Below are 27,731 nucleotides of genomic sequence, written 5' to 3'. Positions count from 1 at the left end.
AAGTCTCCCATATATCAGATATTCAATGGGCTTTGGCTGCATAAAGCCACCGTTACGGGCAAAGAGGCCACAGAAGAGCAGAGGACCACGTACCCTGAAGGAAAAGTGAAGATGGCATCTTTAGTGACTGAAAATAGATGCTATCTCTCACTGTCCACAGCAGTTACCTCAGAGTGAGAATTGACAAACGTGAGTTAGGAGGCAACAAACCCAACAGTGAATAAGCAGACGTTGACTGGAGAGGTGGATCAAGTATTCATCCAGACCCAGTAGAGGTGATGGCTAGATCAGTGAGTACAAAGGTGCTTGAACAATTGACCTTGGAGAAAGCTGGGTATCATCCACCCCACTGGTGGCAGTAGCATTGGACTATTATACGTAGCAGCTTGTGGATCTGGTAGAAAACATGATGCATAGAGCTCATGCTGATGATGGAGAGAATCAACCAGTTGTTGCCAGCATTTACATGGCAGATTCCAGCTAGATGTTAAGCACAGTGACACTGTCTGCTTTGGGGTAGTGGGTGGAATGGTGCTGGGATATGCTGGAGCTTGGCAATTATTATGTTGGCACCTGCAGTGATGAGAGCTGGTAGAACTCCTGACCACAATTACCATGAATAGGCACAAAAGATACTGGAAATGTCACCAAAACACATTTAGAGACATGCAATAGTCCTGTTCTAATTTTCATTATAGTAAAGAGTACACCTTTTATCATTAGACAAATGAAAAAAGCTGACAGCAGTCTGCAAAATGCAATGGGTATTGTGCATCCAATAAACAAACTATTTCAAATGGAGATTGCACTGGTTGTTGGTAAAAATGTATGCTAATAATATTAAGGTAATGTATTTTGAAATAAGATGGAAATCAGCTTCATCAGACTGTCAACAGGTAAAATGGGGCCAGGAGGGGACCTCAGAAGCTCTGCGATGATCAGACAAGCCTTATCGACCACACCATTTCGGAGGCGTTTGTATAGAAAGGAGATAGAGGGAAGTTGAGAGCTCCCAGCAGCAAGAAGAATTTACTCTTAGAACATGGCTCCCCTTATCCATGAGAGCATGAATTTCTGGGAATAGTGACTTGTAACCGGCAGGGTAGGGAAAGGCAAGAGACGGGTCTTGGTGATGGTTAAACCAGGCTTTATTTGGTAGAACAAAAGGTCTGTACAGGTTTTCCTGGACACGACTCTTCTCGGCGATCTGCTCCTCTCGCGCCGGCTCTTTCTTAGTACACCTTCCTCCCGTTGCCGAGTCGGACTCCTCCTCCTTCTTACTTCTTCGGGCTCCGTGGTGACCCAGGCTCCGCCGACGGGGAAGACACAAGAGATGGAGTATCAGTTACGCTTGACAAACCAACAGTCACGGGGAAAGGGGGTGAAGACAACATGGTGCTCGGGGGGGGGGTTAATGGACGTGATGGACGTGGATACCGGGGACTTGATAAGGGCTCACGGGGTACCTCTACCCGGTCCACCAACCCAACCCGCTATCCGGTTACGCACCTCGGTTAGCCACGCCCCTCCAGGAGAGTGGCTGGGCGATGCGTGGGGTCGTTGGCCTCCTGGCTCCTGAGTCACCGCGGCTCTCCTTCGGATTCCGACCTCCCGACGCTCGCGGTTCTCCTCTTCCTGCAAGGGTCCTCCAGTCCCGACCTCCGTTGCCGCTCTCTCCTCCTCCTCTGCTGTTGCTCTCGCCTCTGCCTTCGCTGTTGCTCTCGCCTCCTCGTCTACGCTCTTGCTCCACGCCGCTCTTCTCCACTCACTGACCGCTCCTCCGGTGTAAAGACACACCTGTTCACTATTACTGTCTTCTTTTAAGGCGTAGCCGGACTCCTCCTCTGCAACGCTCCCACCAGACCACTTAAAGGGCCCGAGGCCCATCTCCTCATCATTGCAACTATATCGCTCCTCCCGACAGTTCCACGCAGGAGTCGTTGACGGCTGTGGAAACAAGAGGGAGGGGTCACAGGTTACGGGCACACTCCGGGGTACAGGGGGCGGGGGCCACTCGTCCCGGTTACACACCATCCCCCCTGGACTCTTCCGTTCGGGAAGAGGATGCCTGGAAAGGTAGTCAGCCCCGGTATTGTCAGTGCCCTTCTTGTGACAAACAGTGAAAGCGTACGGTTGCAGGGCCAAGAACCACCGCATCATCCTGGCGTTGTTAGACTGGTTGCGTGCCATCCATTGCAGGGGAAGAGGGGTCCCAGACAAAACACAACAAATTACTAAATTCACAACATTTAGAATAGATTAATTCAAAAAGATCGAATCAAGGTGCAAGGTGTTTTTATTTTCACCGCACCAGTCCTAAACATTCATTAGATCATTAGTCAGAACATGAATATTTACACAATACACAGAAATTCAATAAGCCCACAGGGGAGAGGGGAAGGTGCAGGGAAGGAAATGGAAATAACATTTCTTGAGGGTTCAAACATCACATATCAAAGAAAACTTCAATTATATCAGTCCGCATTTTATGATCACAGAAAAAATTAAATAGATCCCCAAACGTGGGGTCAAATACAGTGTAAACACATCAGAATGAATTTCAAAAACAAATCTCCTATTCAGCTGTATACATAAAACTGTTCTGTAGGAGTTCAAATAAGTAGAGAAAGTCTACGTTTCGACCCATAGGATGTAGGACGGTAGATCCTTACTACGCGGGTCTTCGTCAGGACGTGAGGGAAGAGGGGGGGGGGTGGTTGTTGTGGGGCTGTTCCTGATGAGGAAACTGAAAAACGGCCTCAGAAAAAACGTAGTCCTGGCACTTGCCGTGTAAATTGGTGGAAGTAGCTGTGTCTCAGCCGTAGTAATATATGGTATTCGGCTATTCAAATAGTTGTGGCGGGATTAATTGTCCGTAATGAGGTACAAAAAATGCGTCAGTATATCCCATCGGTTACTCGCGCTTTCCATATAAATTAGTGGAGGTAGCTGTTTCCGAAACACGGCAAGTGCCAGGACTACGCTTTTTCTGAGGCCGTTTTTCAGTTTCCTCATCAGGAACAGCCCCACAACAACCACCCCCCCCTCTTCCCTCACGTCCTGACGAAGACCCGCGTAGTAAGGATCTACCGTCCTACATCCTATGGGTCGAAACGTAGACTTTCTCTACTTATTTGAACTCCTACAGAACAGTTTTATGTATACAGCTGAATAGGAGATTTGTTTTTGAAATTCATTCTGATGTGTTTACACTGTATTTGACCCCACGTTTGGGGATCTATTTAATTTTTTCTGTGAACATAAAATGCGGACTGATATAATTGAAGTTTTCTTTGATATGTGAACCCTCAAGAAATGTTATTTCCATTTCCTTCCCTGCACCTTCCCCTCTCCCCTGTGGGCTTATTGAATTTCTGTGTATTGTGTAAATATTCATGTTCTGACTAATGATCTAATGAATGTTTAGGACTGGTGCGGTGAAAATAAAAACACCTTGCACCTTGATTCGATCTTTTTGAATTAATCTATTCTAAATGTGAATTTAGTAATTTGTTGTGTTTTGTCTGGGACCCCTCTTCCTACATACCGAGCAATTACCCAGGTCCCACTGACTACATGGGTCCAACCCCTTAAATTTATAATATCCATTGCAGGGGGGCATGGTCTGTATAGAGGGTAAACGCTCGCCCCTCCAGATAATACGCCAATTTCTCTACCGCCCACCTGATGGCCAAGCACTCCTTCTCCACCGTGGGGTACTTTAACTCCCTCGGGAACAGTTTTTGACTGACATAGAGAACAGGATGGTCTACTCCGTCTTCCCCTATTTGGGACAACAGCGCCCCGATCCCATATTCGGTAGCATCAGTGTGAAGGGAGAAGGGACGGGAGAAATCAGGAGAAGTCAGGATGGGGGTGGAAGTGATCAGGCGTTTCAGGGCGAGGAAGGCGTTCTGCATCTCGGTCATGGGATATAAGAGGTCCGCTTGTTTGACCTTGGTTTGCAGCGTGTCCGTGAGGGGGGCAGCTAGTTGGGCGAACTGGGGGATAAAGCGTCTATAGTAGCCGATCAGCCCCTGGAACGCTCGCATCTCCTTCTTTGTACTGGGGAACGGGGTTTCGGCTATAGCCCTGACCTTTTCAATTTGTGGTTCTATCAGGCCGTTTCCGAGTACATACCCCAGGTATTTCACTTTTTGAAACGCCATGCGGGATTTCTTGGCGTTGATCTTCAGACCCGCTTTTTCTAGTGTCTCTAGTACCCGATGTAGATGGGTCAAATGGGTCTGCCAGTCCGGACTGAATACGACAATGTCGTCCAAATAAGCTGACGTGAATTCCGGAAGGTCCTTCAACACGTGGTTCATCAGTCTTTGGAACGTGGCCGGGGCGCCGTGTAGTCCGAACGGTAACACGGTGAATTCAAAGTGCCCGTCGTCTGTAGAAAAGGCCGTCTTGTGTCGGTCTTCTTCCCTAAGGGGTACCTGCCAGTATCCCTTAGTTAGGTGTGAGAAGTTGGCCTGATAGGGGATGTTTCCAATTCTGGAACCACCTATTATCAGACCAAACAATCCCTTATGGTGTCAGGTTGTAAGTCAACCTTGTTAGACAAGCTATCCTAGGGGTAGCATGGACTAAGCAGCCTAAAGGCTTAACTTAAGAGGTCGTGTTAAGCGAGCTGTTTTACCACATACAATCCTGTAATATCAAATGAAAGGACACCACACAAGTATATATTATAAAAATATATGTATTTATTACTAAAAACAATCCCCAGTATTCTTTATGAATAAAGGGCCACAAGCGTTAAATCAAAAGCACAGTTTAAACATACAAAGTTGCACAATTATGGATGAGGGCGGGGGGCCAATCAAACCATATACTAAACAAGTGGTATAAGAGATACCAATCGAACAGTGGTTAGGCCTAGGGCCTAGGGAATCGCTGGGAGCAGTCGGGACAAGCAATGCTGAAGTCGGGAGAGGCCCACGGGATTCGGGAGCAGTGCGGAAAGTGCACGCATGCACCAATGTTAACCAATGGTGCGTAAAAGTTGTAAAGTTAAAGTTAAAGGACACTTCCGCTGAACCTAGAGGAACAAAACTTAAGACACAGACCCTAGAGATGTGTACCAGTGTGGGAACACCGGCGGAGCAAAGTTACCTCACCCACAGGAAGTGGGTGCACAGGGTCGAAGTTGAGTCGGGTTTCGTCACGCAGGCTCTTGGTGCTTGAAGCTGAAAGGGCTGCAGGCGGGGTGAAAGAGAAGTGTCCGGTGGAGTCCAAGGGTGGACTCGAGTCGAAAAGTACCTGAAAGCAGAGGGGACAGAGTCTGGGTCACTCAGCAGTGACCAGGGTGGAACCAGGACGGAACCAGGCAATGTCTGGCGCAATCAGGTGGTCGTCGAGGAGCTTCTCTCCGCTGTCACGTGGGCTCTGGGGCATCTGCGACGTCCAGGAGCGGGTCACGATCTGTCCCAAGAGGGCTCTCACAGTCGGCGCAGTCGGCTTCAAGTTTGGAGCAAACAACACTTGGCAAGAGCAATCCACGCGGAACCGGGAGATTGCTTCTCACTCGAACCAGGAGGGTCAGAGTGGGGGCTCCTTTTCAGGGGAGCTGGTGCAGATCTGGAGCAACCAGATTCACAGGTCGAATTTCAAAGTTCGTCGGTACAGGGGCCACTAGCCGGCTGGCAAGTGACCGGGCCAACGCGTTGAGCCAAATGGAGCAGAAGGGCCCCACGCAGCACTCGTCGAGTGTGGAGGGCTGAACTTCGGTGCAAGAGTGGCTCAGGGTTGGGGCTTCTCAAACCTCGGTGTACAGCTTCGAGGGTCACTCGTGGGCTGCACGGTCAGCGTCTCGTGGTCAATTCAAGATGGCGTGCCCCACGCTTCCGGTCGCCTCCACGGGTCTCAGCTCTGCAGGGACTGTGGATCGGGCTGTTGGAAGGCAGGCAAGCTTGATCTCGTCGATCTCTGTCGCTCGAGTTCCGGCGGGAACTGCGACAAAGCAGACGTCGATGGCTGGATGGTGCCTGTTTGCACAGGGTGGTCACTCCTTGACCACAAGGGAGATTCTTCGGGCTTCTACGTCGAGTAGGATGTCGAAGGGTCCAGAATTTCGTTTCTTATGTTTCTTCAGGATAATCTGAAGTGCATTGGCACTGCTCCCAGTCTTATACTAATTTTGGGGGTTGGATTACCTGCTAGGTCCCCTCCTATGGGTGGGACCCAGGAAGTGGGTGGATACACCCCCTTCCTTTGATCCAGGCCGCCCTGGCACGAGGGCTGGAGTGCCCCAGAACCGGTTTGGCCGGATTATGCAAGGGGCAGCCTTGTGCGCCCCAGGCAGTGTCTGGTTTCTTTCAAACCTCCCTGCTACAATACACTATCTCCTGTCTGGAGGGTGGTAACACCCCCCTGCGACAGGAAACCCTTTGTCCAGGCCCCATTTGGCTGAGTTTCGGTCAGCTTCAGGGGGTCAGACTCTTGTCTGTGGCAAAGGCATCCATTTTGTGGATCTAAGGTCCTTTTAGAAATTAACCGCATTTAAGTAAAGTAACATGTCTTACCCCTCTAGAGGGGTGGAATGCTATCCCCGTCGCCAGAACTGGCGAGGGGATAGTATTCCAAATCGTATGACACCTTACACGACATGTTTTGATAAAGCCAAACCAAAGTTGCTATATAACCGCGAGGATTATAAGGCACTTAAGAGTATATGGTATGGCATTATCCTGAAACAGCTTAGGAAGTTGTTCCCGACAGCTGCAGACAGGCTCAGGTCATGCTAGAGCTCCATCTCACATGAAACCACGCACTCTGCCTCCAGGATTGATGAGGCCTTCCATAGGAGTGGCTCACAGGTTTATATGTGTCCAGATATAGGTTTAGATATAGGTATACTATATCTAAGTAAGGGGTGATTACACCACCTTACCCCAGCTGAGTGATCAGCCAGTTGTGTCAATTTAAGAACCAGCCAGGGGTGGCAAAAGATATGCTGCAGCCCCTGGTAGGCCTTGGTGGCCCCTATGCCCTGGGCACCTATAGTGCATTAGACAGGGGCTGACAAGGAGTCCATTTCCAATTGTGGTATGTACCTAGGGTACATGGAATCCATTTTACAGAGAGAGCAGATGGCCTGGGGCCCTGATTAGCAGGGAACCAGGTCAACTAAGTCAAAAAACCAGCTAAACACAGGCAAAAAATCTGGGGTAACCATAGTCAGGTAGCCACCTTCCTACACAACCCCCCCCCAAACGAAAGGAGATAAGGCTATCCTTGGCCAGGTAAGCCTATATTGCCTGAGTGGCCATATAAGGAAGTACCTGCACTAGCATGGGTACCCCCTGTCTCATGGTCCACTAAGCAGTCCCTCACCCTTGGGGTATTAGAGGGTCTCCACCATAGGGAATCACTACCTTGGGTGTGTTTATGCAAAGTTAAAGGCTGGTTTGGATATGGAGTATTTAAGTGAGGCTCTACTAAATTAGGGCTTAGCTTCCTCCAATTATCTTCCACCATGTGTGCCTTTCTTTCTTTAACTGAGTTGCACTGTGCTCTCAGGGTCAACCTCTGGCTACCTAAAGCTGGAGGCTGGGTCCCTCTGTTTGGCTTGCTGGAGGGACAGTTCAGGTTTGGGCCCCTTGGGTCCCAGGTGTGACTGTGCCCAACAGAATCCATCTGTGGGAGGTCCCTAACTGTTTTTAAGGGGGCTCCCTCAGGAGTTTTTAAAGTTTTCACCTTACTAGGGCTACTAGTTTTGGTGCACCTAATCTTTTGATGGGGGTGCTTTATTTGACAGGGGGCCCTCTGGGTCTCACTGTCCTTCTTGTCCTCTGCAGCCCTGGGCTGGATAAGGCAAGGTAGAGAGGGGCAGGTTACCTGCTCCAGACTGGGTCCCACCTGAGAAGGGTCCACCGCCATCAGGGGCTCTGTCAGGCCAGGCCTAACAACCTCTGGGGCAGTTCCTTCATCAGGGGTAAGATCAGTTCCCTGAGGAGGCTGATCCTGTCCTAAAGTCTGGTGAGGGGGAGATTTCTCTTCCTCCTTCATGCTCTCAGTTTGTGTGGAGTTATCCATCATTTCAGGCTTCACAACACACATATCAGTTTGAGTTTGGGCTGTGGCCATCACAGCCCCACCAACCTTTTCAGGAGGAGACTCAGTTTGGGTTTCTGCTGTTATCATAACAGCTTTGCTAGTCTGTTCAGGAAGAGCTTTTGCTAAAGATGGGGCAGAGAGTTTCTCAGCCCTACCAACCTTTTCAGGAAGGACATCTTGGATTGGGGCTGTAGCCATTACAGCCCCACTAACCTTTCCATTGGAATTTATCATTCTAGAATGGATTTCCTGTTCAACCTCAGCCCAGGCTGAGATTTCCAAATCATTACCAAGTAGGCAGTCTACAGGCAAGTTTGATGACACTGCCACTCTCTTTGGGCCAATGACACCTCCCCAGCTGAGACTCACTACTGCCATGGGATGATTTGTTTTGAGGCCATCAATGTTTGTCACCTGGTATGTGGCACCAGGTAAAAGTTGTTTAGAGGGGACTATACAGTCAGCCACCATGGTGATGCTAGCCCCTGTGTCTCTAAAAGCTTCAACTTTCAAACCATTGATGATGGGTTCTTGTCTATATTTGCTCAAAGTATTTGGGCAATCAGAGAAGTTGGCAAACCCCCTGCCAGTCTCATAAACAAGATCATTTGGGGATGGGGACCTGGATAGGCCAGGGTCCTCCTGGGCTCCAAAGGTAAACCCACCCAGATTCCTGGGTGTGCTCCCACTTCCTGGGGGATTACTGCTGACAGTAACAGGAGGTGTTGGAGCTGGCTTTGGAGGTATATTCTCTTTATTGTTATTCTTGGGACAACAGTTGTCTGTTTTGTAATGCCCAACCTGTTTACAGGCATAACAATAAGGCTTTTTCTCAGTTGAAGAAGTGTCTTGGGACCCACCCCCATTCTTGGAGTTTTGGGGCCCTGGGGAAGTCTTTTCTTTATTTTTATCCCCACCCTTATCTTGAGGCTTGGTAGACTCCTTCTTCTGGTTACTGTCCTGATTCTTAGGCCTAATCCTGGTTCTGACCCATTTATCTGCCCTCTTTCCCAATTCTTGGGGAGAGGTCAAATCTGAGTCCACCAGGTGCTGGTGTAAGAGCTGGTTCTGACAATTACTTAGGATCTGCTCCCTCATAATCAAATTATACAATCCTGTGAAGTCATGTACTTTGCTGCCATTTAGCCAACCCTCCAGAGCCTTAGTTGCACAATCAACAAAATCAGTCCAGTCCTGTGTCTGTGTCTTCTGGGTGTCTCTGAACTTCAACCTGTACTGTTCAGTGGTTAAGCCAAACCCATCTATTAGGACACTCTTCAGGACTTTGTAATTGTTTGCATCCTCATGTCTGACAGTGAGGAGCTTATCTCTCCCTTTCTCTGAAAAGGAGTACCATAAGATTGCTGCCCACTGTTCCTCAGGAACCTGCTGTACCATGCAGGCTCTCTCAAGAGCAGTTATCCACTTGTGGATGTCATCCCCTTCCTTGTAGGGGGGCACAATCTTTGTCAGGTTTCTACTATCATAGGACCTGGGTTTCTCTTTAGGAATATTGCTGCCACCAGTGGCATCTAAGCCACACAATTTCTGCTCTCTTGCCAAGGCAAGTCTAGCTTGAGCCAAGGCTACCTCCTCCCTCTCTATTTGGAGTTTGACAGCCCTCATTCTGGCCCTATGCTCTATCTTCTGAGAGGCAGTCATACCTCTCTGAGTTTCTCTTGAGGCACTAGAAATATGAGAGTCCCCTGAGGGAGATCTCACTCTTCTGTTGCCTGGGAGAATGATATGGTGGGATCTGGGGAGGTGCTGGCCCTCTCCATTTCCCAGTAGGTCTAAGTTGGCCTGGTTAAGCCTGGCAACTAGGACCTGGCTACCCCTCTGATCCTGATTCTCTGGGTCCTCTACATCTGAGTCCTCCTCCTCCGCTTCTTCCTCCTCTTCTCCTTCCTCTGGAGGGGTATCAGTTACAGGGGGTTCACTCCATCTCCTGATTCTAAGGGAGCTTCATTTCCCTTCTCTAAGTAATCCTGCTCTAGAATGACTATCAGGATAGGACAGGTGGGACTTCTGCCCCTTTTTAACCCTCTTGATATGCACAAGGCAATCAAGTCCTTTCGGGTTAACTTGTCATAGCTGGAAGTTGCCTTGGTAAGGTCAACTGTCACAGGAGCAGACCCTGAGGCTTTTCCTGTGTCAGACATGACTGCTAGTGAGGTGTAAGTGGTGCACTTACCTACACTAAGTGTTTTCCTACTGTACCTTGCTAGTGAGTTGTAGTCAGGGTGTGCTAATCCCTTTAATCTACAACTACTAAGTTCAGTAGAACTTAATATGCTAAGCTTTTGATTTATATGTACCTAGAGGTACTTGATGTGATCTTTCAATTTGATAAAAAGATTGCAATGGTAAAACAACAGCAAGCTCAAATTCGCACCGCTGCTCACCAATGTGAGAAGTTGGCCTGATAGGGGATGTTTCCAATTCTGGAACCACCTATTATCAGACCAAACAATCCCTTATGGTGTCAGGTTGTAAGTCAACCTTGTTAGACAAGCTATCCTAGGGGTAGCATGGACTAAGCAGCCTAAAGGCTTAACTTAAGAGGTCGTGTTAAGCGAGCTGTTTTACCACATACAATCCTGTAATATCAAATGAAAGGACACCACACAAGTATATATTATAAAAATATATGTATTTATTACTGAAAACAATCCCCAGTATTCTTTATGAATAAAGGGGCACAAGCGTCAAATCAAAAGCACAGTTTAAACATACAAAGTTGCACAATTATGGATGAGGGCGGGGGGCCACTCAAACCATATACTAAACAAGTGGTATAAGAGATACCAATCGAACAGTGGTTAGGCCTAGGGCCTAGGGAATCGCTGGGAGCAGTCGGGACAAGCAATGCTGAAGTCGGGAGAGGCCCACGGGATTCGGGAGCAGTGCGGAAAGTGCACGCATGCACCAATGTTAACCAATGGTGCGTAAAAGTTGTAAAGTTAAAGTTTAAGGACACTTCCGCTGAACCTAGAGGAACAAAACTTAAGACACAGACCCTAGAGATGTGTACCAGTGTGGGAACACCGGCGGAGCAAAGTTACCTCACCCACAGGAAGTGGGTGCACAGGGTCGAAGTTGAGTCGGGTTTCGTCACGCAGGCTCTTGGTGCTTGAAGCTGAAAGGGCTGCAGGCGGGGTGAAAGAGAAGTGTCCGGTGGAGTCCAAGGGTGGACTCGAGTCGAAAAGTACCTGAAAGCAGAGGGGACAGAGTCTGGGTCACTCAGCAGTGACCAGGGTGGAACCAGGACGGAACCAGGCAATGTCGGGCGCAATCAGGTGGTCGTCGAGGAGCTTCTCTCCGCTGTCACGTGGGCTCTGGGGCATCTGCGACGTCCAGGAGCGGGTCACGATCTGTCCCACGAGGGCTCTCACCGTCGGCGCATTCGGCTTCAAGTTTGGAGCAAACAACACTTGGCAGGAGCAATCCACGCGGAACCGGGAGATTGCTTCTCACTCGAACCAGGAGGGTCAGAGTGGGGGCTCCTTTTCAGGGGAGCTGGTGCAGATCTGGAGCAACCAGATTCACAGGTCGAACTTCAAAGTTCGTCGGTACAGGGGCCACTAGCCGGCTGGCAAGTGACCGGGCCAACGCGTTGAGCCAAATGGAGCAGAAGGGCCCCACGCAGCACTCGTCAAGTGTGGAGGGCTGAACTTCGGTGCAAGAGTGGCTCAGGGTTGGGGCTTCTCAAACCCCGGTGTACAGCTTCGAGGGTCACTCGTGGGCTGCACGGTCAGCGTCTCGTAGTCAATTCAAGATGGCGTGCCCCACGCTTCCGGTCGCCTCCACGGGTCTCAGCTCTGCAGGGACTGTGGATCGGGCTGTTGGAAGGCAGGCAAGCTTGATCTCGTCGATCTCTGTCGCTCGAGTTCCGGCGGGAACTGCGACAAAGCAGACGTCGATGGCTGGATGGGGCCTGTTTGCACAGGGTGGTCACTCCTTGACCACAAGGGAGATTCTTCGGGCTTCTATGTCGAGTAGGATGTCGAAGGGTCCAGAATTACGTTTCTTATGTTTCTTCAGGATAATCTGAAGTGCATTGGCACTGCTCCCAGTCTTATACTAATTTTGGGGGCTGGATTACCTGCTAGGTCCCCTCCTATGGGTGGGACCCAGGAAGTGGGTGGATACACCCCCTTCCTTTGATCCAGGCCGCCCTGGCACGAGGGCTGGAGTGCCCCAGAACCGGTTTGGCCGGATTATGCAAGGGGCAGCCTTGTGCGCCCCAGGCAGTGTCTGGTTTCTTTCAAACCTCCCTGCTACAATCCACTATCTCCTGTCTGGAGGGTGGTAACACCCCCCTGCGACAGGAAACCCTTTGTCCAGGACCCATTTGGCTGAGTTTCGGTCAGCTTCAGGGGGTCAGACTCTTGTCTGTGGCAGAGGCATCCATTTTGTGGATCTAAGGTCCTTTTAGAAATTAACCGCATTTAAGTAAAGTAACATGTCTTACCCCTCTAGAGGGGTGGAATGCTATCCCCGTCGCCAGAACTGGCGAGGGGATAGTATTCCAAATCGTATGACACCTTACACGACATGTTTTGATAAAGCCAAACCAAAGTTGCTATATAACCGCGAGGATTATAAGGCACTTAAGAGTATATGGTATGGCATTATCCTGAAACAGCTTAGGGAGTTGTTCCCGACAGCTGCAGACAGGCTCAGCTCATGCTAGAGCTCCATCTCACATGAAACCACGCACTCTGCCTCCAGGATTGATGAGGCCTTCCATAGGAGTGGCTCACAGGTTTATATGTGTCCAGATATAGGTTTAGATATAGGTATACTATATCTAAGTAAGGGGTGATTACACCACCTTACCCCAGCTGAGTGATCAGCCAGTTGTGTCAATTTAAGAACCAGCCAGGGGTGGCAAAAGATATGCTGCAGCCCCTGGTAGGCCTTGGTGGCCCCTATGCCCTGGGCACCTATAGTGCATTAGACAGGGGCTGACAAGGAGTCCATTTCCAATTGTGGTATGTACCTAGGTGTACATGGAATCCATTTTACAGAGAGAGCAGATGGCCTGGGGCCCTGATTAGCAGGGAACCAGGTCAACTAAGTCAAAAAACCAGCTAAACACAGGCAAAAAATCTGGGGTAACCATAGTCAGGTAGCCACCTTCCTACATTAGGTCAATAGTGCTAATATATCGGGCTTCCCCGAGTTTTTCTATCAGTTCATCTATCCGTGGTATCGGATATGCATCGAATGAGGATATCTCGTTAAGCGCGCGGAAGTCCATACAGAATCTGCGGGTTCCATCGGGCTTTGGTATCATCACGATCGGGCTGGACCAGTTGCTCCTTGAGGGCCGGATCACACCAAGCTTCAACATGTCGGATACTTCCTGCTTGATACCGCGTCGTCGGGCTTCGCGAATGTGGTAAGGCCGTATTTTTACTATCTTACCCGGTTGGGTCTGTATCTGGTGTTTGGTGAGGTTCGTTCTTCCGGGCTGGTCTGAGAACACCGTGGTGTGTTGTTGCAGTGTAGCCATCAGTTCCTGTTTCTCCTCGTCTCGCAAGTCGTCATTGATCACGAGTCGGTCTACGGTAGATATAGCCTCGGGGTTTTTATCCACCGTCAGATGAACCCCGGAGGGCGGGGGCCCCAACCATTTTTTTAACATGTTGATGTGATATACTTGGGTCTTTCGGGGGTTGATCTGCAGTTTATAACTGGTGTTGCCGATAGTAGAGACCACCCGATAGGGACCTCCCCATTCAGCCTTGAATTTCTGAGTAGAGTAGGGCAACAAAACCAATGCAGAGTCGTCCTTCTGCAGTCTTCTCCACCTCTTCCCTTTGTTGTAGATGTTTTTTTGTTTTTGTTGGTTTTGCTCCAGATTGGTGTATGCCAGGTCTCTCATCTTCCCGAGTTTAGATCTGAGATTACGTGCGTATTCCAGGGTTTTCAGCGTCTCTTCTGGGGTCTCCTTCTCCCAGGCTTCCTTCGTCATGTCCAAAAGCGAGCGGGGTTGTCGCCCATACAGTAATTCGAACAACGAAAACCCCAGGCTGCTCTGTTTCTGTCCTCGTATCACGTACAAAGCCAGAGGTAAGACCTGGTCCCAGTCTGCGCCGTTAATCTCCAACATTTTCTGGAGAGTGGTCTTTAACGTTCTATTATACCTCTCTACGAGGCCGTCGGTTTGCGGGTGGTATACCGCGGTACGTATCTGTTGTATGTTCAGGAGTTGACAGACTTCTTTCATCAAGCGGGATACGAATGGGGTTCCCTGGTCCGTGAGGATCTCTTTGGGGAAACCCACCCGGGAAAAGAGTTTCAACATTTTGTCAGCCACTTGTTTGGTCATCGTGGTGGTCAATGGAAAGGCCTCCGGAAATCTCGTCGCATAGTCCACCAGCACGAGGACATATTGATGTCCTTTTCGGGTCTTGGGCAGAGGCCCTATGAGGTCCATACCCACCCTCTAAAATGGCACCCCAATGATGGGTAACGGCTGCAGAGGCACTCCCGGGGGTCGCGTCATGTTCCTCTTCTGGCACGTCTCACATTCCTGACAGTATGTCATAGCGTCTTTGTAGATACCCGGCCAGTAGAAATGACGAAGGATGTTTTGTGTTGTTTTCTCGGTGCCGATGTGGCCTGCGACCAGATGGGTGTGTGGGAGTAGAAGAGCACCTGTTCCCTGAACGCAACAGAGACCAGTAATTGTTCGGGTTCGTCCTTTTGTCCCTGACGATAAAGAAGGTAATTTTTCACAAAAAAACGGGGATACGTTTGGGGGGTTTGGCCCTGAGTTCTCTGGGCGATGTCCCAAGCGTTGAATAGGGTGGCGCCATTAGCTTGCGAGAAACGGAAGCCGCGGTCCAGTACCCACGGCTCAGGGGACACCAGGGCGGGTTTCGGTTGGTTGTCCAGTTGGTCCCTGTTGAGGGGGTATGCAGGACTTCAGGCTCTGGCTAAACATTTCCAGGAACGCTGGGTTATCGGTCCCTATAATGGGGTCTTCAGGGAGAGTAGACAACACTCCCACACTAATGCTCTGGGGTCTACCTTTCAAGGGGACTATAGGAAGGTGAGCCACCGGATATGGCCGAACGTCCCCATGAACACACCTGATGTGTACTCGATCTTTTGGGATGATTTGGGTAGGCCTCACATGAGGGGCCCGCACCACCGACTGTCGACAGCCGGAGTCTAACAGGGCTTGGATGGGGGAACCGTTTATCCTTACACTCACTCTGAAAGCATGTCTCATTTCGGCTGAATATAACACCGTTCTTGGTAAGTATCCGACCTCCATCGGTTCCTCGGCCGGTTTCCTTCAGGGACACATCCGGGCTATGTGGCCCCAGGTACCGCACTCAAAGCATTGCGGGCCGCTGTGCGATGGTGGTCCGGGTCTCCAAGGTTTCGGTTTGACAGGCTCTGGGATCTTCAGCATTTTCTTCTCCGTCTTATTGGTGGCTTTTTGTCTCTCTAGTTCCCACAAAGGGGGAGGTCTTGGCTGCACTCTAGAGAAGGTGGTAGCCATGTCCACCGCCTGGGAGGTGGTGAGGTTATGGTGTTGTCGCAACCACCTCTGGGTTGTGTACGGAAGAGCCTCCAGGAACTGTTCAAGGTACACCTGGTCCATGATTTCCTCTTTGGTGCAAACGTTAGGGGTTAGCCACTTGTCGGCCGCCATCTTCAGACGTACAAAAAGGGTTTTAGGGGTCTCCCCGGGGACACCCCTCTCTTTCCTGAACCGGAGGCGGTACGCTTCCTGGTCCAGTCCTAGATGGTCCAGGATTATTCTTTTAATGTCCGCGTATGCTGTGTCGCCTGTCGGATTAGCCACCTGGTAGGCGGCCTGGGCTTCCCCCACCAGCAAAGGGGCTAGAAAGAAGGGCCACTTGGCCACTGGCCACCCACATGCCCTGGCGGCTCTCTCAAAGTTTAGTAGAAATGAGTCGGGGTCCTCCCCCAGTTGATACTTCTGGAGGGAGACCCCGCTGATGCTATGAGGAGTCCCTCCGACGGATGCGGGTCCAGTCACTATGGGAGGATCAAGGGCGCGAGCTGCCATGGCCACCTTCATGATGCCCCGGTCGGCCTCGGCCGCCAGGATCTGTTGTTCCATCACCCATTCTAGTCTTTCCTGTCCTTTCGCCAAGCGCTGCAAAACTTCGTCCATCTTCGTTAGGCAGATGGAAGGGGTGCCCGCATTCTCCACCACTGTAACCGGCGGGGTAGGGAAAGGTAGGAGACGGGTCTTGGTGATGGTTAAACCAGGCTTTATTTGGTGGAACAAAAGTTCTGTACAGGTTTTCCTGGACACGACTCTTCTCGGCGATCTTCTCCTCTCGCGCCGGCTCTTTCTTAGTACACCTTCCTCCCGTCGCCTAGTCGGACTCCTCCTCCTCCTTCCTTCTTCGGGCTCCGTGGTGATCCAGGCTCCGCCGACGGGGAAGACACAAGAGATGGAGTATCAGTTACGCTTGACAAACCAACAGTCACGGGGAAAGGGGGTGAAGACAACCACGGGGCTCGGGGGGGTTAATGGACGTGGATACCGGGGACTTGATAAGGGCTCACGGGGTACCTCTACCCGGTCTACCAACCCAACCCGCTATCCGGTTATGCACCTCGGTTAGCCACGCCCCTCCGGGGGAGTGGCTGGGCGATGCGGGGGGTCATTGGCCTCCTGGCTCCTGAGTCACCGCGGCTCTCCTTCGGATTCCGGCCTCCCGACGCTCGCGGTTCTCCTCTTCCTCCAAGGGTCCTCCAGTCCCGACCTCCGTTGCCGCTCTCTCCTCCTCCTCTGCTGTTGCTCTCGCCTCTTCCTCCGCTGTTGCTCTCACCTCCTCCTCCGTCACTCTCGCCTCCTCGTCTACGCTCTTGCTCCACGCCGCTCCTCTCCACTCACTGACCGCTCCTCCGGTGTAAAGACACACCTGTTCACTATTACTGTCTTCTTTTAAGGCGTAGCCGGACTCCTCCTCTGCAACGCTCCCACCAGACCACTTAAAGGGCCCGAGGCACATCTCCTCATCATCGCAACTATATCGCTCCTCCCGAGAGTTCCACGCAGGGGTCGTTGACGGCTGTGGAAACAAGAGGGAGGGGTCACAGGTTACGGGCACACTCCGGGGCACAGGGGGCGGGGGCCACCCGTCCCGGTTACATGACTACAGCGAGTTGTTAACGTAACAGATTAAACTTTACTTGGAAAATCTGAAGTGCTGTGTATTATGATGGAGTCAGTCTGCCGGAAGTGGCCCTATGTATTTGTACATGAAGAGGCATTTATTGGAACCTCATGAAGCATACACTGATATTGATATGGATCTCCTCATTTAGGTAACATATTGTGCTATGAAGTCTTTCATACCCTTCCATTGTGAGTTTTAAACAACCTATTGAATAAACCGTGGAGTGTGAAAGTGAAACCATGGCATGTACTAACAATGTAAGGCAAGGAGTGTCGATGGAGATAAGGTTGGGATCTCTACATTTCAGATACAGAGCAAGGTACTGAGTTTATCCTTTTGGGATAATACATTTTGGTGAGCTGTAAGATTATGTGAAATAAATAACCCCTTTGTGAAGAAGTGCCCATGCTATATGTGCAGTTTAACACCTTAATGGTCTGCAAAGCCCATAGGAATTGGATTAGGGCTCTCATTAGAACCTGTCCGTGACAGAATGTTCCCAAAGGAAAACAAGGGTAAGCACAGTCTTCTGGAACAGGAATCAGTGGCAGTACACATAACAAACAACAGTGGTTCACTGTAGACTCATTTCCAAACATAGTGCATATATACAAAAAAACCAAGAATTATGACGCTCGACTCCGGGTTTAGTTTACAGGCGTGGGGTCAGTTAAAGTATGTACATGCATCTGGAATCAACAATGCTTTGACCTGTGATTAGTGTGTGGTGAGTTAATAAAAGGAAATTGAACAAAAACGAATATAACAAAAGATGAAGTTTGGGTAATAAACAGAAAAGCTTGGAATTAGGCAAGAGAGAAGACTTACTTGGGCCAAGGCTCCTGATGAGTATGATAGGAGTGGATAGTGGAGTAATTCTGTGGGGGATAATTACCAAAATCAGTGAAAGGTAAAAAAGGGGTGGGAGTTTAGACAAATAAGTGAGAAACACCACCGGGTAATGGGTGGTCGTGGTTCTTACCTCCAGTCGAGAATGCGGTTTCCCAAAGGATATAGGCAATCTGGTCCCAGAAATGTAGATCGATGATGATGAGGTGTGTAGGAGTCACTTAACTCAGGGTATTGTCAGCTGTGGGCTGATTACCCCTTGTGCAAACCACAATGATAAATAAAAGGAAAAGGCTAGGTAAGAATGTAGGCCCAGTTGTCAAGATGTAAAGAGGCGTGTAAGAATCACATGCTCTTGCAGAGATTAAAATTTCCAGGCCTGGGCTCAGTGAACAATCATAGGTCCTAGGTCCGTGAGCGCGGCATGCAAGGATCGTGTGCTCAATTGAAGCAATCCAGGAAGCGCGGTCTGATCCGCGAGTGGCGCTTAACAAGGAAACCATTCAATGGTTTCCACAAGACTAGAGTAAGACCTTAGAGTAAGATCTAACAGTGGAAACTAATTATGAATAAGCATCAAATAAATCAATAGATAAATTATAATCGCAAGCATATTGATACACAGAAAATACGTACATGGCAGAGAATGAATTGTATGCAAATGAATGGAGGCCAAAAGTACATGAAAGCCTTTTCGGGTCCCAACAAATGTCTGTAGGATGGAATGGACAATGATGAAAAAAGGGATCAGATACAGTAAAGAAATAATGAGTCAAAATAAATATATGAACATAAATAGAGCGAACAAATGCAAAGTGCCACAATAAATAAAATAAAATTACAAGATCAGTAAAATAAGGGAACAATTGCATAAAATTATATTGAGAAAGAGCCAATGTATAATGATACAGTAAGAATAATTCGAACAGGAGGATTGGCGACAGATGAACATGACAGACAAGCGGTAGTCCAAATATGGTAGACTAAAGTGGAATACTAGTCTAGAGAATTCCATTCTTCTACTGTGTTGCAGCCATTGGTTATTGATTGACAACGGAAGATCCACCTACATTCAAGCCTGCTAACTGTTAAAACAAAGTCACCACTTCTCTGGAGATTTTTCACCATGTCAGGGACCTGCCATGTTGTTCTTGCAATGTTTGGCTTCTGTGAAATAATCTTGGTTTGGTAGTGAAGTTGCAGGCAATGAAATTGCCACATTTGTGATGCCCTTCCACCAGAGGTAGGTTCCAAAGGTATGGCATCTGGTAGTGTTGATGCTCGGCTTGTAAGCCCTAATAAGGTGATTCCTCAAGTTGCAACACCGCTTAAAAGCAAATAAGGGGATGTCTCATAGTAGGTCACCTGAGTACACCACATTTAAAGTGGTTCTTTGATCTTAATCGTTTTGTTAGCCAAAAGATAGTATGTGGTTACACGTGATTTTGTTAAGGGAGTGTTTGGGTTTAGGTTGGAGTGGTATGTCTCTGTGTGAGTACCAAGCTTTTTGTATAAAGAAAGTCATACTAATCTGTAGTGGTACCCTTTGTCAATTAGTTTACACAGCAGAGTGTTTGCTTCTTTGAAAAAGGTTTTTTTAAATTTAAAGTTCCTATGAATATGCAGGAGTTGTTTGAAAGGGAGGCCGTTGTGTAGTGCTCGGGGATGGAAGCTGCTGTATTGTAGCAGGGTGTTCCTCTAAGTAAGTTTTCTAAATAGAGTAGTATACAATTGGTGGTCTGAGATCATAGACGTTAGATCGAGATAATCGTCTCTGTTGCTGACCAAATAATAAATACATCATCTATGTATATTTTCCATAAACAGTTGTTTTAATGGCGAGGATTGGTGTTTTCCAAGATACATAATGTTTGTAAGGGGTCTACAAAGAGGACTGCAAAGTTGTGTGCAGAATCTGGTCCCATCGATGTACCTATGCATTGGTAGCAGTTTTTTCCATTAAACAAAAATATGTTTTTATTGATGTCAATCCTGAACAATTTAAAGAATGAAGGCGATGGATGCTGGAAAAGTTGCTCGTCCGTTGTTACGTAGATTCTCTATTCAGTGTATGCCCCCTTCTTGAGGGATGTTGGTATATAAAGTCTCCATTTCAACATTGGTCTCATTAAGGGGTATCATGTCTTTGATAAAGAAATCAAAATTTATCTTCCTAGCATTTCTAGGATAGACGGCCCCAGAAAGAATGGGCCTCCCAGGAGGATTCTTCGTGTCCTTGTGTACTTTGGGGAGCGTGTTTATTACAGCACTGCAAAGTTTTTTGTTATTGAGAAAGGAACTCATTACTGCTAAGAAAGCCATCTATGTAGTTTTATGTAATTGTTGCCTTATTTAATAGTCTTGAAATGTTATTATGTTTATTGTGGCTCTTTGTATTTGCTCCCTCTATTTATATATTTATTTTGACTTGTTATTTATTTATTGTATCTGATCCGTTTTTCATCATTGTCCTTTCCATCGTATAGATAATTGTTGGGACTCTGAGAAGCTTTCGTGTATGTTTTGTTTCTATTCTTATACTTGTAATTCATACTTTGCCATGTAATTTTTCTGTGTCTGTAGGTTTGTGATTTTAATAATTATCCATTGATTTATTTTATTTTTATTCATGATTGGTATCCATTATTGGATCTCACAATGCCTTGTTTAATTTTGGCGAGTCTGCGGATGAAGGGAGGTGGACTCATATTCTCTCTTGATCAAGTCACTCGGCACCCAATAACGCATTTGATATTAGGAGACCATATTCCCTCAGACACATGGCATATCATTTTGTAGTTACTGCCTCAACTTGATGTACCCATGCCCTGCATCAAAGCTAGTATACCCATATTGTTTGAGAAGGCCATTGCTCATTTCCAAATCCTCCGACCTAGCTGTGTAATGTGAAGTGCATTTTCTAAGGCAGTAATAGTAAAGAATAGGATCTTTATAAGGGAGCCTCATGGGAACCTCTATATACACAGTGTAATTTGTGCTCTGTAATCTCTGGAACTCTTGCTGGAAGATCCATGTTCACTGGTATGAGATACAAATGTTGGAAACCTGCCTAGATCTGTAAGTACATAGGTCAATAGTTATAGGTAAGTATATTTCTCTCCTGACCTTTTAGATAAGCAAATTCACCCTTTATATTTATAGCAATGTTCTTCCTTCCTTACATTTGTTTACACCAGGGGATCTTGTCAGACCTTCCTAAGGACACATTTCTGGCTTGCCAACGCATGAAGAGCATTAAAAGTCTCAGTCCAAATTTTTATCAAAGAAGCATAAAAATTTCAAACACCCTGATCTCTAGTACAATACTGTCATTTTGTTCTCTTTGTTATACATGCATTTAGCCTTTTTCATTGCACGTGTATTCCCACATAGATTCATTTGTACAGATTTCCAATGTGAATAGAATTAATAATATCCGCTTCACCCATCCCTTGCTATGAGACAGCATGCTATTGTGCATTATGTAGCAACACCATATCATTATTTTCATAATCTACTTAAGGATATTATCTTTCTAATACTTTTGCTTGAATAACGTATTCATAACACATTTGAATCTAATGCATCTGAGCTTTTTTGCTTTCATTCTAGAAGTCAGCACTATATGGGGGTGCGTATCTGACTTCATCGAACGGCAAATGGCTTTGCAGAAGGTAATTATTATATAATAGTTTATTATTCTGCAACTTCCCCTTAGCAGAAATATGTACAGTTGTTAGTTATTATTATTAATATTAGTTGAAGTACCTTCTATATAGTTGTTGCTAGCTTGCACCCAAGATACCTTCTCCTCAGAGCACTTGATTATCACATTCTAAATGTTTTTTCAAGTAATTGAGTAGAAATTACAGTGTGGTGGTGAAGCTACATACAATGGCTGCCATGTTGTGGAGTGAGCACCATAATCACAGAGATACCCCTTTCGGGGTGATTCTGTCGCCTTATAAATTGAATCATAAATTATATCATTACATCTATTAATGTGTTACAATAGCAATCCAGTACATAAGAAATGTCACGTCTCAGTCTCATCAAACAAGTAAAGAACTACAATACTGTAGAGCAGAGATGCTCACTTAAAGCAAGAAAAAACTACTTTTAAATCAACAGGAGTGAGCTTTGTATTGATCCTGTTGGGTCACCAAAGATTCCACTAACAATAGACCGCATAATGCTAACACTTACTGCATAGTGTCAACTAAGGACAAATAAACGTAACTATAACAACACCACACAGAGACAGTGTTGTGACTGACCTGACAAAACATGATCCAAACACCTCTCGGAGAACATCAGCAAGGAGAGAAAGCAGAAAAGTTATTAGCAGCACAAGATTAACAACAGGTAGGTAGCAAAAGAATATTACATCTTGTAGATGAGGAAGGAACCACTGCTATTAACCCAACAGAAATTAATAATGAAATTGCATCTTTGTGTTCAAGTTTATATACCCCAAAACCCATGGACAGTGCTATTTTAGAGGAATCTTTTTTCAAAACATTCCTCTACCTAGATTTAAAAAGCAATATTGATTAACCTTGGGAGAGCCAAATTGTATATAGTAGATATAATAAGTCCTCAAAGACTTATCAAATGAGGATCCCATAGTGATTACGTTTTTATTAAACAAAAAGCATACAGCTCTACATTTTGCAAACCATTTAGAGACACAGAACACAATAGGATATTCTAACCTGAATTAAATTGTGCGTTGATTACAGTAGTCCCTAAACCAGGTACAGATATCCCAAAATGTGAAAATGATAGTCTTATTTCCATTTTGAATACATTGTAAGTATTTCATCCTTAATTGTTCGGTGCCATAATCTGGCATCGCTCCTGTGGCGGATTAAGGTTCCAGAGAGCTTCCGCTCACCGGTATTCATCCTGGGCTGTTGCACACAGGATGCGGCAGAGCCCTCTGCTGCCATTCAGTCCCCCCTGCACATCATGGTTTAATCTGAACCTGTACAACGCGTTCTGGGGCAATTCTCTTGACTGCATGTCTGCATCTGGGAAGGCCTCATGCAGGAGAATGTTACCAGCACATCAGCTTTTGAGATATCATACATGTATACCCTGTATGTTGATCAATATGTTTATATTTGAAGTTTCTTGAAAATATATATTTGTGATGTTGAAAAGACTTTAGATAGAATAAAGTGGGACTATTTGTTTAGAACGCAGGGCAGATTTGCATTAGGACAGAAATGTAAAGTGAAACATCTGTAGCAGAACCCATTTGCTAATGTTACATGTAGCAACTAGATTATTAGATACCTTTATTATAGTTAAGAGTTGGCTGCAAGGATGCCTACCCTCGCCCCACCTGTTTTTACTTCCATGTCTTCTCTCCCCTCCTGTTTTTTTACTATCTTTAGAACCATTATGTATAGCAATCAAAACTAACTCCAAAATATAGGCCATTAATTTTGTTAATTGATAATGTAATAAACTGCTTTATGCTGATGACCCTGTGAAATCCAAACTCCTCAATACAAGAAATAATGGCTATTACTAACACGTTTAAACTGAAATTAAAATGAATTTGGGGAGCGTGATGCATTATCTCCATTGGATCAATCCATTCAGATGACATACTCTAGGCATTCTGTTGAATTCAGGTCTTTTGAGCATAGTGCACGACAATCTATGTCTCAATGCAAAAATAACTTAAGGCTTAAGGCAATGGGAATTTCTCAAGGTTTCCATCTGGGTAATAGCCCAAATTATTAAGATGCCAGTAATTCCTAAAATTGATTATTTTTCCAGGATACCATTTAAACAACTTTTGAGTAGCCCCATGCTCAAATCCCTCCATTCATTCATACATACACCTTGAGGTTGATATGAAATGTATGTGCGTAACGATGAGCATTAAAAAATTTGTGTAGACTGCATCGCGTCCCAGACTTAACAAACAAAATTGATCGATCAGGCTTCACTTGATCTATTTGGCATTTGATGGATGTGTACTGACTCTAATCTCGTGGCAAAAGGGGACGGGGAGGGAAACATCCATCTACTGTGTTGATGTTGGGACTACCAATGAGCATGCATTTTTTATTCTTTGTTAGATCTATTGTAAACTGCATAAATAAAGAAGTTAAAAAAATGGCAACATTTATTAATACCATTATTAGAGAACTTAAACTTCCTGATGCTATATTATTTGGTTATCATTTTTCACAGTTTTTCCCTAGTCCTGAAATCAAGCACACTGAGATAATTGAGTCTTAGAATCTACATGTGGGAAAAGAATACGTCAACTTGTGAATATAATTTTATATAGCAATAATAAATGCTGGCACAAATCACTATTAACTATTTAGGTTGACTTAAGTATAGGTATGCAAGTTCATATTTGGTCAAATGCCTAGATACGCATTGACTTATTACAAAAAGCAGTGGACCCTAGTAGTTTGGGTGATCAGGGTAAGAATAGACACAAACTGAAATAGTATTTATGTCCTTTGTCAAGCCGGACAGGAATTTATTTGACGATGCACACAATCAGAAAGTAATGTCACGGGGGCACAGCCCTTGACCCACAGTGAACAAGACAAAACAACAAGTATAGGCGGGGATTGCTATTGGGCTATCCCCGCCAGAGATGCCGCGCCCTGCGATTCTGCAACCGGCACACCTCGAGCCGTGATCTGGACGGTCTAATTGACCCAAAAGCGGGATAATCTGAAATACACCCTATCATTGGTCCAAACCGATCCACTTCTCTCGACCTGTACTACCTCCCCGCCTAAGGATCTGTCTTGCATGAAAGGCAATTGTTTATAATTCCAAGACAAACATGATTTATATATTTGTCCTGAAGATGATGCCATTTATCTTGTTTTTCGGCATCGAAACGTCGTCGACACAATAGGATCATATGTACTGAATATGCTTGTGAATACTATGTACAATGGTCACTCAAACTACAATCAAGTCTGTTCACTGATTATAAGTATACAGACCAATTTGCTCGTTCTTGCCTATACTTGTTGTTTTGTCTTGTTCACTGTGGGTCACGGGCTGTGCCCCCTTGACATTACTTTCTGATTGTGTGCATCGCCAAATAAATGCCTGTATCTGGACAAAGGACATAAATACTATTCCAGTTTGTGTCTATTCTTACCCTGATCACCAAAACTACTAGGGTCCACTGTTTTTTGTAATAAGCTAAACGCCCAAGGTCCCTAGTGTACTACCTTCGGGTTCCCTTGTTTCCTATAACTAGATACACATTGTCAACAATTGTTTAGATGTTAGTACTGGATTGCTTAAAAGATATTATCAAGGAAAGCTCAATTATTGCTTTTAATTATCATCCTAAGGCCTTTCAACTGGCTGATTCTGAAAAAAAATGAGATACATACTACACCCACCAATGTCTTTCTAGAAAACTCAGTAATGCAATGAAATGCATCAGTTAATCTTTAACTTCAAGTTTGGCCTGTCTGAGCAATATTAAGGACGTGTCTTCTTATACACTCTATCAATAAATCAAGCCTTTGTAGGTCGGGTAGCAAAGAATCTTAAATGAAAGTGATTAAGGAGATTGGATTGCTCTGTGGTTTACTGTGGTCTAGAACGGTGCTTTAAATGGGCAGGAACTGTCCAGCACTGAGTATCTGCACTTCTTTCATTTGAAAGGGAGAGTATTATCACTTCTTAGTACTACTGCAATACATGTGATGGGAGAGTACCAGCACTTCTCACAAGTAAACAGATACTCTGCAGAGTGAGTACTTGCACTTCTATGTTTCCAATAAAAGCACTGTCTCGGGTCCTGGACTATCATAATGAAGGTGGACAAGAAGTGGGATTAACATTGCTTCCGTTTAAGCTACTACAAAAGTAGCATTGGTTGCCACTGAAAATGCAAAGACTTAGACTACCAGCCAATACTAATTGTTGGAGATGTATGGAACATGCTTTTATATTACTCCCATATTGTGGAATTGTCCAATTTTACCCTTTTACTGTGAGCTTTTAATGCGAACTGCGGTTAAGAATGAATCAGAGTTTTATGAGAAGTATTCCATGATTGATAATTATATCCCTCTTGCATTTCTCCGGTGTTCCAACATTACATAAACATAGGAGAGGCATGATATCAAGTGCTTTTGGTTACTAAGTAATGTACCTTACGAATGTGGTGCCAGACGGCTCGCCTTACATACAATCAATGACTGTTGTAAATTGGCAAATTACTCTCTTACAAAAGATTAAGGTATAGGATGATTGACTAAGAGCATTTTTGATATGATGTTTGTCCATCCCTTTGTCTGGAATCACTTAAATATCAAGATGATGAATTTGAAAAAAGCAAATAGCGAATATCAGCGCTCATATTTCCTCGATGTATAACAGCAGTGGTAGCATTGAGCGATAGAAGGCATATCTACTATGGAATTATACAAATAGCAAATGCTACAATAAATATTTTTTAAATATGGATTCTCTTTTTTCAGTTGTTTAAACAAATCAATCCTTTCTTTCAGAGGTAACCAGTAGACAGCCTTTCTCATATGAGAGCTTAGGACAGTGATCTTTGCAGTTCAAAGATTATAGGAATAGTTGCATTTTGGATATATTAAAGTCTTCGCAGTTGACATCAGGAGGTCCCCCAAATAGAGAATTACTGTAATCAACTTTGTAATTGGTCACAGCTGCAATTACTGGAGGCCACAGTACAAAAAAGATTTGGTAAGTTTTAAACCAGCAGTCGTTGAGCATCCTATCTGTTTGGGAACTTGGGCTTTTCTAAGCACCACATCTGAAAATTAGATTCTTACTGAATCAAAAAGGCTAAAGAGGAGTCCTAACAGTGTGAGGTGCAAGGACATAGAGAAGATAAGGACTGTTAAGTGGTTAGGACCGAGCAAAATTACCTCTGCATTAACGTTTAAGCCATGGGCTCCAAAACAGTGTGTATTCTTATAAGTCCTGGCTTTGAGGATCTCAAACATTTTAGACAGACTTGCTACTCATAGGTAGCTATGAGTGCCTTCTGCAAAGGAGTGAAATGAGAGCCCTTCAGACTATATCAGCGGGAGCATAAGTCTGATGTTAACATAAAACATTAGCGGAGAGACAGGATATCGCTGGGGAGCTAACAGTTAAAAGATAGAGTCAGTGACAAGTGCATTCTGAGCTTTATGCATTGTGGTCTACTCAAAATAAAAGAGTTAAAGCAAGGTAAAGTGTCCTCAAAAGTTTCTAACACCAAACTGACATTTTCCAGAAGCAGCACTTGGCAAAATTTGTTGAAGGCTGCAGACAGGTCCAACATGATAATCGGACACAAACACCACTGACAGTAACAACTCATCCCAAGCATCCACCAATGTGGATTTAATATTATACTTAGGGCTGACTCTTTATCATCTAAATAACAGCATTCTTCAAGCTAAATTTTGAGTTCAGCCCAAACTGTCTTTCAATAATCTTTCCCGTCGAGTTTTTACGTGGCATGAGCCAGAAGTTCTTAAAGGAGACTGGATCTAAAATAGCCCAAAATGGTGTCACTAGCACTTTATTGAAAGTATTGTTATGTGCCCGGTTTAGGCCCAACTTAGCTGCGCATTTTCTTACATTGTCCTCTTT

General features: G+C 45.9%; 1 protein-coding gene across 3 annotated transcripts in view; it reads left to right on the top strand.

Moving 5' to 3' along the window:
• Positions 1–27,731, top strand: part of CCDC81 (coiled-coil domain containing 81) — a 241,687-nt gene that overhangs the window by 50,649 nt on the left and 163,307 nt on the right. For 2 of the 3 annotated variants that reach the window (XM_078658441.1, XM_078658439.1), the window contains exon 2: positions 21,714–21,775. In XM_078658441.1, the coding sequence (XP_078514567.1) occupies positions 21,714–21,775 (62 nt within the window). The remainder of the gene's footprint in view (positions 1–21,713; positions 21,776–27,731) is intronic. The other variant, XM_078658440.1, reaches the window with a different exon arrangement.

This window comes from Lissotriton helveticus, chromosome 8 (assembly GCF_964261635.1).
Source record: "Lissotriton helveticus chromosome 8, aLisHel1.1, whole genome shotgun sequence".
In the NCBI taxonomy this organism is placed as follows: domain Eukaryota; kingdom Metazoa; phylum Chordata; class Amphibia; order Caudata; family Salamandridae; genus Lissotriton; species Lissotriton helveticus.
The sequence above is the reverse complement of the archived record's forward strand: the minus strand, read 5'-3'. Positions and strand labels throughout refer to the sequence as shown.